At 38.2% G+C, this 14,033-nt stretch overlaps 1 protein-coding gene across 2 annotated transcripts in view; it reads left to right on the top strand.

Moving 5' to 3' along the window:
* ilrun (inflammation and lipid regulator with UBA-like and NBR1-like domains) overlaps positions 1-14,033 on the top strand; it is a 73,729-nt gene that overhangs the window by 48,122 nt on the left and 11,574 nt on the right. The window contains exon 5 of one of the 2 annotated variants that reach the window (XM_048553059.2): positions 1,837-2,807. The exons of the other annotated variant lie outside the window; for it this stretch is intronic. Coding sequence (XP_048409016.1) covers positions 1,837-1,872 — 36 coding nt within the window. The 3' untranslated portion in view covers positions 1,873-2,807. Of the gene's footprint in view, positions 1-1,836; positions 2,808-14,033 lie in introns of those variants that run through there. 2 annotated transcript variants of the gene reach the window in all.

Raw genomic sequence — 14,033 nt, forward strand, 5'->3', positions numbered from 1 at the left:
GTGCAGGTAGATGGAACTAGTTTAATTTGGGATTATGATTGGTATGGACTGGTTGGACCAAAGGGTCTGTTTTGGTGCTGTATGACTCTGACGTCTGATTCTTTAGTGACCTCTATCCCAACCAACTGGATAAAAATTTTGAATTGGAGTTATTGCTCGGTAAGTTGTTAAGTGAGGTGGTTGACTTGGGTTGTAGGACCTCTTAATAAAAGTCAAATTTCGTTGACATCTGTGAGGATCATTGCACGAACAAAATGTTTTAAATCTGGCTGTTGGGATTTCCTAGTCCAGCATTCATTTCTGTGAATTTTTTAAAGTGAATTTTTTTAATTAATTAGAATCCTTGATATTTTTTTTCCTGTGTCTTTGAGCCATAATGTTGTGTATGCTTGGCTTTACAGAATGCCATAGAGGAATGTTAATTACACAAATGCCACCCATTCAAATAGGAAGTTAGAATAGCCTCACCCCTCGGGGGTGATGGATGACTGGCAGAACGATGTAAGGCACAAATCAAATAGATGGATTCTGATACAAATTTGTATGAGGGAAGCTTCAGCAATTTTTGGAGTGATTTATAAGTTGCTGCCTTACCCTGCCATAATGCCTGCATACTAAATATAAAGCACAGTTTTAATTGTTAAAGCTTTGTGTTGTTAGCAGTTATATTTAATATTGGAACATCAAGCAGGAAAAGTTGCAAGGAGTGCTTCAACACATGTATAGGAATGTGAATTTGGACCAAAAGAACCCTGTCATGTGGCTGATGAGGCATTATCAGTTTTTGTATGGCCCAGCAGAGGTTTTTGGATTTGGATGGTAATTTACACTTGAAAGTTGATAACTATCTGTCTCCAGTCCACTGAAGGTCACTTTACTTTGCATGGCCCATGGGTTGGGGACTTTCGCCTTGGCCTTTGTAAACCATGCCAATGATTGTTTAATGGATGACATGGCGAAGTGGGGCAAGTCTATTGACACTGATTTTTTTTTTGTTTTGACTTGCTCAGAGGAAGCTACAGTTTTCATCATTTATGACACAGTTGAGAAATAAGCTTCACGCTGTGGTAACACGACACTGGCTTGCAGTGTTTTTGGAGCTTCACAGTTATTAGTGTCTCTTGCTGACAGCACCCTTTTTGTTCTCTGTCAGCCTAGGAGGCCATTCTAACTTCCTGTTGTGATGATGGCAGTAAAGTTGTTGACTCTTTTGTTATACAATTCAGAACCTTATTTGACTGACACTATGGGTTAGTAGTACAGAAAGTTGCATGGATATGGAGTAATGTTCTGGGCTAGAGCAGTAACGAAGCCTCTTTAAAATACATTTGAGCATCACCTTCTGAATTATTATCCAGGAGTACTTGAAAGTCTTCTGGACAATTAAGTCGTTTCCAGATGATGCTGTTCAGACTTTCAATTTTGCGAGCGAACATAGTGATGAATTTTTCATTTCATTCCAAAATGCCTTGATACTGAGCCTGCTAAAATTGGCCTATTTCTGGTCACTTGAACCTGGGACTTAAACTGAAGCCGACCAGCTGGGAATTTTTCCAGTTGGTCTGTTCTGTTCAATTTTGAATGGGAGTGGAAAGATGATAGGAGAGCGAAGGGGGAAATGGGGAGAAAATAAAGGACAAAAAAATGGAAGTTGATATGAGAGCTTGGTACTTTGATATTTTACTTTCAAGCCAATGAAACATCACGTTAAGACTTGAGGCTTCGTTACAGCCCTACTTTAAACTAAGAGGAAATAGTTACTAACACGCTACTCCCATGAAATTCTGTTTCTGTTGCTAAGGAAAACATTTTCATTCTTCTTTTTTTTCTTTTCAGGGTTTCCATGGCCCTTATCCTTTTGGTCAGTCTTAAAACGGGTATTGCCATTGTCCAGCAGCCTCTATGGGTCTTGGTGTCACTCTGCAATTTTGCATTGGCCCCATCCCTTTGACCCAACACTGAAAAATGATGGCTGGTTGTTTCTAAACAATGTATGCATGTGTGAATGCTAAATTAAAGAGTGCTGTAATTGTTTAAAAAATGGATTTTTTTAGATGACATTGTCAGAATAATTATGTAGTTAAACACAAAGCCATGTTCAAATTATTTTGCCTACTGAGCGACTGTAGTTTAAGCAAAAGGTAAAAAAAAATATTTTGTATTCGTTTGTTCAAAGCATCTTAATTGTTGGATTTTTCCTGTGAGAGTGGGAGTTTGTTCTGTAACCTGCGGAGTACCACATGGGAATGCATGAGTGAGTAGGATTGGATGCAAGATGAGTATAACTCACTTTAGAATGGGAGCAGTTGATGACAGCACAATCAATTGGAGACTTTTCCATCCTGTACAAATGAAGTTTATTAAATTAACACTGAAAAGTCTCTAATCAAACTTGTCTAATTTTAGAAGTCACATTCTCAATTACAGTTGATGGCAACTCATGGCAAGCTTTCAATTTGTTGAGAATGTTTTATTCTAAACTCCAGTTGATTGCAATTATACTATTGTGCACTGATGGATTTTGCTATGTGTGGATGATATGCTAAATGGATGATTTCATGTTCACCGAAACATCCAAAAAATCACATCGATTACTCATTCATTTTGTTCAAACAACTGATGTCTCTCTCACATCTGATGTGTGTTTGTTAAATATCCAGTATCATCAAGCCAACTACCTTGTCTAACCTGAGAAACATCTCTCCTGTTCTCATATCCATTTTTCGTAAAAGTTTTGCTCATGGTTCTATGTATTCCAAATAAATATTTCCTGCCCTAGATTCGCAAATTAAAAAAAAATTGTCTTAGAGCTGCCAGCCTTATAATGTACTTTTTGGAGCTAGTTTGCGTCATTTGATTGGCTAAGCAGTGATGTTCACCTACATATAGTGCTTTTCCAGTAATTATATCGATGCTTATTATTAATACAGAATGGTGTGATTTTTTTTTTGTACCTGTTGCAGATGCCAGTTCATGATACATTAGATGAGAATACTGACTGTACAGTGGTTTTGGTGCACTTTCTGTTGCAAGTAGTAGAACATGTTTGAGCTTGGAATTCCCCACCTTGTAGTTCCTGATTCTAACTAGACAATGATCAGTACAAAATGGAAGTAAGAGCTGTCTCACTGAGGAAAAAGTAAGAAAACTAGTTATTGTTTCTATATTCTTGCTAGAGTTGATTACAAAACTGTTTCAACCTGGGAACACCTATCTGTGCTGCAATGATGTGGTATTTGGGAGAAATCCGGTGAAGTTGAACTTGTAAAATAATGGGGAAACACTGAAATTTTACTGTATAGTCAGTGGTTATTGCACGTACATTGTATTGCTTGGAATTTAGTTAAAGCCTACATTTTTCTCCTAAAACCCCTTCTAAACTGTAATGTAACTAAATTAAAATGTAACTTAGACGTTTGATGCCATATTGCCCAAAGTTGGAAGCACAGTACAGATCTTGTAAAATTCATTTCTTTCTGGAACTAAACAAGATTTGTTCATAATACTTGTAAACACTTTTTAAACTCTTATACGTGTCGGTGACGTATATCAAGTAGAATATGGGAGATGAAAAGGATGCATTTAGATTGGCTTTGGGCGTGGAACAAGGGCACTGAACTGAGTAGGAAGAAGTAAGAATGTAAAAAGCAAGCCAAGGTGAAAAGGTTCTGCAACGCTAAGCACTGTTACTGTTGATAAGGTACATTTTTATTTAAATTCGGTGCTCATGTTTTTGCTTGGGCCTCCTTTCCTATTTTGTAAAGTTTTCACAAAAAGCACTGTACAGAGGAGCATCAGATTGAAGGAAGCACTAGTGATATTTTCCTTATTGGTACTGCAACACTGTGTCAACTGCTTTCCACGTGGTGTGAATGTTCTGCATCCGGAGGATGAGGGCAGCTGTTTATGAAGACGTGTGCTGTAGCCAAATACATCTTGAAGACTTCTACATCAATCTATTCTGTAACCCTGTTAGGAAGAAAGCCATTTGAATTGTCCAAAATACTAAATAAATAAATTGGTGGTGACAATGTTTATTTTAAAAAAATAATGATAAAATACTAATATTAGTTGTAAGTAATGACATATGGAGGTCTCAGCCTTTGTATATTTGAAGAGATTGTTTCAAAAATTAAGATTCTGAATTATGAGTTTTGAAGCGTTAACAAGTGGAACAGTATTACGTTGCACCGACTGGTGAAATGCTGTATATTTCCTCTTATGCTGCTCAACTTTCATGCAATTCTCTTATCAGTTGAAGTCATGGACTTATTTCATGGTTCAGCATTTAACATTTCCATGTGAGTTATCTGCATGAACTGTGAGTGGCAAAAGATTAGCATTTGTTTGCAGCAGTTCAGTCTATCAAATATGAAAGTCTGTACAGACCCCAAGATGTTCTGCAAAAGGGACACATGCATGACAACTAAGTTGAAAATTTAACCTCCCTACCCTACGGTGGTCAACAGTTGAACAAAATTGGACAATAAAGTACATAACTGAGGATAAACTCCAAAGTTGTCAGTGGCACAAAAACTCTACTACATGTTGAAAATTTTGTTTTACTATCTGTGCACTCTTTTAATATCTTGATATTCTTGAGTCACCATCAATAAAATAAGTGTAATCAACTGAATGTGTATGCATTGGTAGACTTTTAAAGATGTTTGAAACTGATAATATATATGTACATGGCTAATTGCTGCACTGAACTGATCCTCACGTGAACATTTGGAAATGGTTTAAATTAAAGAAGTGTCAATTTATAACTTGTGTGAATAATTTTGCATCGAGTTTAAGGTTATGTACTCGTGCTAAATATTTCAAGTTTACTGACTGTGTTGTAAGGGTTTACCCATTATACAAGAGTAATTTAAAGCTTTTTAAGTAATTTTACAGTCTTATCAAGTTTCATACAGTTGTGGTTTAGAATGGACCACTCCTTTTTGTAGTTAGATTGCACAGTAAATATGTATAGAAACTATTTAAAAGCGAAATCTATTTCTTGTGATCTAATTGTTGTTTCTGTGATAGATGGTCTTGAGCCATACGTGAATCCAGAAGATGTTAGTTTTTCTATTTTCCAATCATTTATTGATAGTATTGTAATGTATTTATTATTGTGTATGTTGTAATGCAACATTAACATTTGACTGTGACATTCTCCCTATGCAAACCAGATTCACTATTGACATTTTGGAAGACTAGATATAATATTAAGCTGACTTAATGCTGTTAATTTAACTGATCGTAATCTTAGAAAACGGGAATATAGCCAGACAATGCTAGAAATGTCCAACAGCTCTGAGAAATGCATTTCTGGTCAGTAACCTTTCATCAGAACTGGGAAGATTAGAAATGTAATGGGTTTTAAGCAGATCAAATACAGCTGGATGGGAAAAGAACAAACAAGAAATGTTTGTGATCATGTGGAATTTTCGTAATATTAAATAATTAATAGAACAGTAATGAAACAGGTAAAGAAAAAACATTTTGTGCTCAGATGTTGCAAGGCATTCCATCCACTAGGAGCCCACTGTGTGAATAAATTTCTCCTAAAGTCTGTCCTCATTGTCTTTTTTTTCCAGTTGATAGCCCCGCTCATTATCTCTGACTTCCTGCACTTCCTAAATTTTCTGATAGCAGAAATAGTCCTGCAATCTTAAATTACTTCTCTTGGTGATTTCACACGGTATACTATCTTGATTTTTTAAAAAAAAAACTTGATTACCTAAAACCCAACTCGGTTATGATTGAGCTAAAGTTTTGCCGATATACCATTGCATTTTAACTCTGATAATTCACGGTTCATTTCATAAAAGCATAACTGAAACTTGCATATATTTTGACGCAAGGAAGCTTTTACTTGGGTTGCCTGGTGAAACATTAAGAAAGAAATATTAGCTCTGCAAAGATATGAATGCATTCTTTTAAAATATTGCTAGAATGGTGAGATGCTGATGTGATTTTTACTGTGACAAATTTTAATGTTTCACCTTCGCTTGTTTGTGATTAATGTTAGGAATCACTTTTAAAAATCGTTAGTCAATGTGTTATGACACATCTTTGGAGTAGGTTGGACTTGAACCCAGGCCTTTCGACCCGCAGGTGGGGACACTGCCACTGCGTCGCATGAGCCCTTCGGAACCACTTTTAAACTTAATTGATTGAACAATAATTTCTCCAGTATAAGCATTTTAATAAATTAGTCAACTGGTTAGAAGGTCTTTGTGATCAGAATTTGCCAGTAGAGCATCCTCAAAGTAAGAATTTTATATAAAATATTCAGGACGAAAATGTTCTCCAGTCCATAGATTCTTATTTCAGAAATAGCCTATAATAGCATTCAAAATAATTTATTGTTTCTAGTATAGCTAAAAACACAGGAGGTGCAAAATTAAAACCTGATCATTGGACCCAAGGTTGTAACCAATGTTAGACACGTGATTTCAAAGCAATCCTGTTAAGAATGATGGATACCATTCTTTCTTGATTAAAATAATTTGAAATCGTGAAATTTAGCATAATTTATCATAATTCTTAACCTTTGATTCTCGCAGGGAAGTCATGTTGCCCTCAAGTTCTTTGAGTCAACATTCAGTTAACTTGTATCTCAGATTTTTTTCATGAAAGTGAAAATAAGGACGATAAATGTATGGCGCTGCAAATGAGACAGTGCATGCACCTCTGAAACTGCAGTCAACCACTGGCCTATATCGTATCATCTACTACCTGCTATCATTAGCAGATAACCAATTTCCACATCTCAGAGTGTGCTAATTTGATAAAATTTTTGGAATAAATGTGTGAATAAAGCAGGCTGCCTCGTCCTCAGATTTGATCACTTTTCTTGTGAAGAAATCTGACATTCATTTAGTGACCTGTCTTTCTTCTACCCTGTACCAAGGATTTTGGAATTGGAAAGAAAAAGCTGGGTTTTGATGGTGTGAATTTTTCTTAGAAACAACTCCTCATTGTGTGTTAAATGTACTGCAGTAGGACCTTTTTTATTATCTATGCTCCAATTATTTTGCAAGTGAAAAACTTGGCCAGCCATGGAGCATATTTGGACAGAAAGATTTAATGTTTCGGGTTCTGATGAAAGGCTGTCAACTTTGCATTCATCTTTTGAACTTGTAATGTCTTGTTCACCTGTATCCTCTGCACTTAATGTCACTCTATTTTAGTTTTAGCTGATGAAGGCAGTAAGGTTTGGGATATGTAGCTTATCTTTATTAATTGGATCAATTCTTAAAACACCAACTTTAATAAAAAGACCTGCTTTCTTCTGCCAACTGTCTTCTCAGGTTGAGCAGTTTCTGCTGGATGGAGTTCGTTGGATCGCAGGCCTGTATCAGCAATGGCATTCTCCAATCTTGTGACTGAATCTGCTTGATCCAATTATAGCTTAGTATATTGCTTACATTTGCAGCTTGTCAATGTTATCAACTAATTTGCCTGACTATCACTGAAGTGAATACTGTATTATAATCTAATGTCCACAACTCTCTAAATATCCTCTATTCTAATAATCTTGTCTGCACATTGTTAGCTTCTTAGAGTTGCTACTCCATATTTTTCACACCCTAGATGACGAATGGAAGAAGAAGAAATAAACCAGGTAAGCAAGTACTCTTGAATTTTCCTCAAGGCTGAGAAGAGTGCAGGTAAGATGAATTGGAACAGAAATTAATGAAGAATAACTGAGAAGAATTGGACTTTTTTAAAAAATCATTTTAAGCTCCAGTACTCAATTCTACTCTGATTGGAACAAACCATTGTTAAAGACTTTAAACTTCACTTTCTAGACTGCATTTTGGGGATTTTTAATATCGTATCAACATTTAAAATGAACCCCTTTTTACTTTCTGTGGTCTCCCTGTGCTAATATCATTGCTTTACAAGAAATGTGTAATATGTTGGTCAATATTGAATTTAGCTGACCAGTTGTCAGATTTGATCTAAATTCTTCAAATTATAAGCATGTTGATCCCTACTGCTGTTTATGGCTTTTTTTAACTTGAAAATTTAATAAGCTTGAATTTGACGTTTTCTGATGCCGGGTGTCTTTTTACTGGTATTCTATTTCCTGCTATTTTCGTCTAATTGTTTTTAATCATACACTGCATTGTCCTGTATTTCCATGTGGGTTGAAAATTTTCCTGATGTTGTCTAAAATTCAAACACATTGCATCCCACGAACGTTTATGGTTGACCTATAGTTTCATGAAAGAAGTTAAAAGTTTTCCCTCTAGAATTTTAATATAACTAGTTGTTTGCAGTGCTTAACTCTTTAATTTTGATCGGCTTTGTCATATGATCATCATGTACACTTTAGGGATGTCTCCATCAAAAACGCTGGCGAGTCATAAAGATGTACAGCGTGGAACCAGACCCTTTGGTCCAACTCGTCTGTACTACCAGATATCCTAAATTAATCTAGTCCCATTTGCCAGCATTTGGCCCATATCTCCCTCAACCCTTCTTATTCATGAATCTATCCAGTTGCTTTTTAATTGATGTACCAACTTCTACCACTTGCTCTGGCAGCCCGTTCTATACACGCAGTATTCTCTGCATGAAAATGTTGCTCCTTAGGTCCCTTTTAAATCTTTCCCCTCTCACCTCAAACCTATGCCATCTAGTTTTGGACTCCCCTGCTCTGGGGAAAAGCCCTCTGCTGTTCATTCTGTCCGTGCCCCTCGTGATTTTATAAACCTCCGTAAGGTCACCCCTCAGCCTCTTGATGTTCCAGGGAAAATTGTCCCAGCCTATTCACCCTCTCCTGTATTTCAAACCCTCCAAACCTGGCATCATCCTCATAAGCCTTTTCTGAACCCTTTCACGTTTCACAGCATCTTTACTATACAGGGGAGACCAGAGTTGAACCCAGAATTCTAAAAGTGACCTAACCATTGTCCTGTACAGCCACAACATGACATCCCAACTGCTATGCTCTGATTTTCACTACCCTGTCTATCTGTTATTCCATCTACAAGGAACTGTGAACTTGCACTCCAAGGTCTTTTTTTTCGGCAACAGTCTCCAGGACCTTACAATTAATTGTATACATCCTGCCCAGATTTGCCTTACCAAAATGCAGCATCTCACATTTATCTAAATTCCATCTACCACTGCTTAGTCCATATGACCAGTGCCTGGTAGATCTACATTGTGTTGAGTTCAAGAAGGATATTAGCTTCACTGCAACATGTTTAGAGCAATATTGATATGCTAATTTCTCTCACCTGAAGTATTTTGAAATTATGTTTATTATTTTAAATAAGTTGCATATACGAGGTGGTTGACTCGTTTGCCGAGCTGGCTTGTTCTTGTTCAAACGTTTCATCATCATGCTAGGAGACATCACTTTGTCTATGACAAACACTTACAAGGGTTGAAGACATGCAGAACAAACGTGGTTTACAAAATACCATGCAATGACTGCCGCAAACATTACGTTGGGCAGACAGGAAGGAAACTAGTCATCAGAATGTATGAACACCAACAAGCAGTAAAGCAGCATGATGAACCCTCCTTAATATTGGTACACTCAGACAATGAAGGTCATTAGTGCAATGGGGACAAGGTAACCATAGTAGCCCAAGCCAAACATAGGCACAAACGGGAATTCCTTGAGGCATGGTTCTACACCCGCGATGCAATCAATGAACATATCGAATTGGACCCCATTTACAAACCCATACAGATCAAAACCGGAAATGACGCTACTCACCGTAATGGACCGGACAGTATAAATTCCAAGCAGAGTACACCAACACTACTTCATTAGAGGTTCCACTGATGAGGTGACCTAGCATGGTGACGAAATTTCTGAACGAGAACACGCCAGCTCAGCGAACAAGTCAACAACAGCACCCACAACCTGAGCTATAGATCTTTGCCAAAGCATTGAAGTTGCACTTATGTTTAAAGGATATGCAAGACTATATCAAAGGTAGGTAATCTTGCTTTACTTAAGGATGGTTATTGGTATTAATTAATATGAATTAACAAGCTAGTTGATTGGGAGAAGAAAAGCTGTAGGCAAACAATCTAGCTTTTTTTTAGTTTAGTCAGAACTATTTGCCTACTTTCCAAGATATTTTAAATGATCCACTTCTGGTGTCCTGAGAGAAGTTTGGTGATAAAGGAAATAGAAGTTGTTAAAATTACAGATCTCCTGAAGTTATCTGAGTTTCTTACCTGTTTGCTTTTACCTTACACAACTTTTAACCATTTTGTTCTATCCCTGGATATCAGAGGAAGTAGAAATTAACACTAGAAAGAGCAGTAAATACATAGAAGCATAGAAATAAAGAGGAGTTGGCCATTCGACTCCACTGTTTGTTATGATCATGGCTGATCATCAAGCTCAATAATGTAAACCTGTGCCACTGCCCCCCCCTTCCAAAAAAATAATCCTGACCCCTTTTGATGTCCCCAGTCTGGTGGCACGGTGGCTCAGTAGTTAGCACTGCTGCCTCACAGCGCTAGAGACCTGAGTATGATTCCAGCCTCGCGCAACTGTCTGTGTGGAGTTTGCACATTCTCCTCTTGTCTGTGTGCGTTTCCCCTGGGTGCTCCAGTTTCCTTCCACAGTCCAAAAATGTGCAGGTTAGGTGAATTAACCATGCTAAATTGCCCATAGTACCTATGGATGTTTTAGGTTAGGTGGGTTAGACATGGGAAATCAGGGTAGGATAATGTGTCTGGGTGGGATGCCGCTCAAAGGGGTACTGTGGACTTGTTGCGCCAAATGGCCTGTTTCAACACTATGATGATTCTGTGATGACCGTCACTTCACTGATTCTATGATGAACTTTAACCACAGGTCTTCATGTACCGCCTACTTGAAAGCCTACAGTGTTTTGGCCTCAAACACCTTCCGTGACAGTGAATTCCACAGGCGGACCTTTCTCTGGGGAAGAGATTTCCCTTTTATCTCAGTCCTGAAAAGTTTACCCCTTATCTTTAAACTATGAACCCTGGTTCAGGACTCCCCAATCCTTGGAACAGCCTTGCATGTAAGTTGTCTAGTCCTGTTAGAATTTTATAGGTTTCTATGAGATTCCCCCACCCCAAATTTTTCTAAACAACCAGCGAATACAATTCTGAGATTTCTCCTCTGCTGCTATTTGAAAACAGAGAATGCAATTCTAACTGACTGAACCTTCCCCTCATGCTTCAGACCTGCCATCCGAGGAAACAATTTGGTAAACTTTTTCTGCATGCTCTCTCCAGCAAGAACATCCTTCCTCACATAAGGAGACTGAAACTGCACAAACTAGTGCTCTTTATAATTGCAGCAAGTCATTCTTTTTCTTGTACTTGCATCCCCTCGCTGTGAAGGCCAGCATAGATTGCCTTCATTACTGTCTGTTGCACCTGAGAACTTGCTTTCAGTGACTAGTGCACTGGGACATCCAGGTGTTGCTGCACATTCCCCTTTCAATTTACAGCCATTCAAATAATGATCTGCCTCCCTATTTTTGCTGTCAAAGTGGATAACCTCATTTGTTCACATTGAACTGTATCTGCCGTGCATTTGTCTGCTCACTTAGCCTGTGTCAATCACACTGCAGTGTCCCTGCATACCCCTCACGGCTCATCCTGCCACCTAGCTTTGCCAGAAGACTGGTGAATTGCAAAAATTACGGCCTTCAAGAAAGATTGTAAGGATAATCCCCTCAGTTATGGACTAGTTAGTGTAATTTTGGTGATGAGGAAACTTCTGGAAGCAATTATTTAGGAAAGAATTAGTCATCATATGGAAAAAGATGGGTTGACGAGGAAAAGCCACCAGGGATTTCTAATGGGGGAAATAGCATTTAATGAACTTGCTGGAGTTTTTTTGAAGAGGTAACAAAAAGGGTTGATGAGAGTAACATTATTGATGTAATGTGCTTGAATTTCCAGAAGGTGTTCGATACAGTGTCGCTCCACTCTGAGAAACGTTCTAAAAGAACAGTAGCATTGTGGATTCAAAATTGGCCAAGTAGTAGGAAACCCAGAGTAATGGTGGATAACAAAAACAAAGTTGCTGGAAAAGCTCAGCAGGCCTAGCAGCATCTGTGAAGGAGCAAACAGGAGTTAATGTTCTGGGGCTGGTGACCCTTCCTCAGAACGAGGCAGTAGATGTTGAATAGATATTTTTCAGGCTAGAGGAAATTTTGTAGTGGCGTTCCTCTGGGGTTACTGTCGGGACCGTTGCTTTTCCTAATGTATGTAATGATCTAGGTCTTGGTGTGTAGGGGACAAATTTCAAAGTTTGCAGATGACACACAACTGGAAGAATTGTAGGGTGGAACTCCATAAAGACATTACCAAATCAATGGAGTGGGCAGATGGGTGGCAGATGAGGTTCAATGCAGAAAAGTGAGAGGTGATCCACTTTGGTCAGAAGTATATTGAAAGACTGTAAAAAACAAAGGGTACAATTATAAAGAAGATCGAGGAGTAGCGGAACCTGGATGTATATGTGCTCAGATCATTGGAGGTGGCAGGGCTGGTGGGAGGAGCAGTTAATAAGGCATACAGCGCTCTCGGCTTTATTAACGGGAGGTATAGAGTACAAGGGCCCAGGAAGGGAAGCTGAACTTTTACGAGATGCTTGTTGGATCTCAGCTGGAGTATTGTGTCCAGTTTTGGTCTCCGTTTAATAGGAAAGATATGAATGCATTGGAGAGAGTGCAGATGGGATTTACAAAAATTGTTACAGGAATGAGAAACTAGTTTTAAGAGAATGAGGTGAAGAACTTGGGACTGTTCTTGGAGAGAAGATGGCTGAGGGAAGATTTAAGAGAAGTTTTCAAAATTAAAGTCAGGCTGGGCAGAGGGGATAGGGAGAAGCTCTTCCCACTCATGAAAGAAAAAAAATGAGAGGACAAAGATTTTAAGTGATTTGCACATGAAGCAAGGATGATGTGAGAAATAATCTTCACATAGCCAGGAGTTAGGATATGGAATACACTGCCTAGAAATGTGATAGAAGCAGGTTCAATTGAGGCATTCAAGAAGGCTTTGGATAATTCATTTTATAGAAATGGTGTGCAGTGACATGGGGGAAGAGGTAGGCAATCGGTACTAGGATTAGAACCGGTGCAGGAACAACGGACCAAATGGCTTCTTTCTGCCCCATAACAATTTTGAGAGTCTATAATTCTGCGCTGTTTCCTCTCGGCAGCTTCAGCATTCTGTCATGTAAAGCATACAGTACTGTTGTCTTACATAGGCTTTGCATATGTTCAGCACTTAAACTTTATTATGTGCTTCATACAAACACTATATTTACATGAAGGGCTACTTTTAAAGGTTGTAAACCTGAGTCTGTTCATCCCTGATTTGTTTAACATCACAAGACCATTCCCAAGAGTATAACCACTCTTATTTTTACAGCCAGTCTTTCAACAGATCAGAAAAATATAGGGTAGACCTTTGTGCCTTGGTGCATAGTTTTAGGTATACAGTATGTCTCTATGCAGCATTTTATTTATTGATTTAGATTGATTTTATTGTTGTAACGTACTGAATTACTGTGAAAAGTGGTGTTTCGAGTACTATACAGGCAGATCATACCATACAAAGTGCATCAGGGTAACAGAATAGAGTGCAGAGAGGGAGAAATCGGAATTACCATTTGAGAGATCTGTTCAAAAGTCTGATAATAGTGTGGAAGAAGCTTTTCGTAAATCTGTTTGTGTTCAAACTGTTACATCTTCTTCCTGACGGAAGAGGCTGGAAGAGAGAAGAACGAGGGTGGGAGGGGTCTTTGCTTGTGTTGGTTGCTTTTGAGGCAGCAGGAAGTGTGGATGGAGTCAATGGATGGAAGGCTGTCTTGCGTCATGGACTGGACTGTGTTCACGACTATGTAATTTCTCTGGACTTAGGAAGAGCAGTTGCCATACCAAGCTGTGATCATCCAAGTTGGATGCTTTCTGTAGTGCATCTATAAAAATTGATAAGCGTCCTTGTAGACATGCTGACATTACTTAATTGCCTCTTTTTCCTGTATTTTGTCTAATCTTTGTTTG

This window comes from Stegostoma tigrinum, chromosome 21 (assembly GCF_030684315.1).
Source record: "Stegostoma tigrinum isolate sSteTig4 chromosome 21, sSteTig4.hap1, whole genome shotgun sequence".
NCBI lineage: Eukaryota > Metazoa > Chordata > Chondrichthyes > Orectolobiformes > Stegostomatidae > Stegostoma > Stegostoma tigrinum.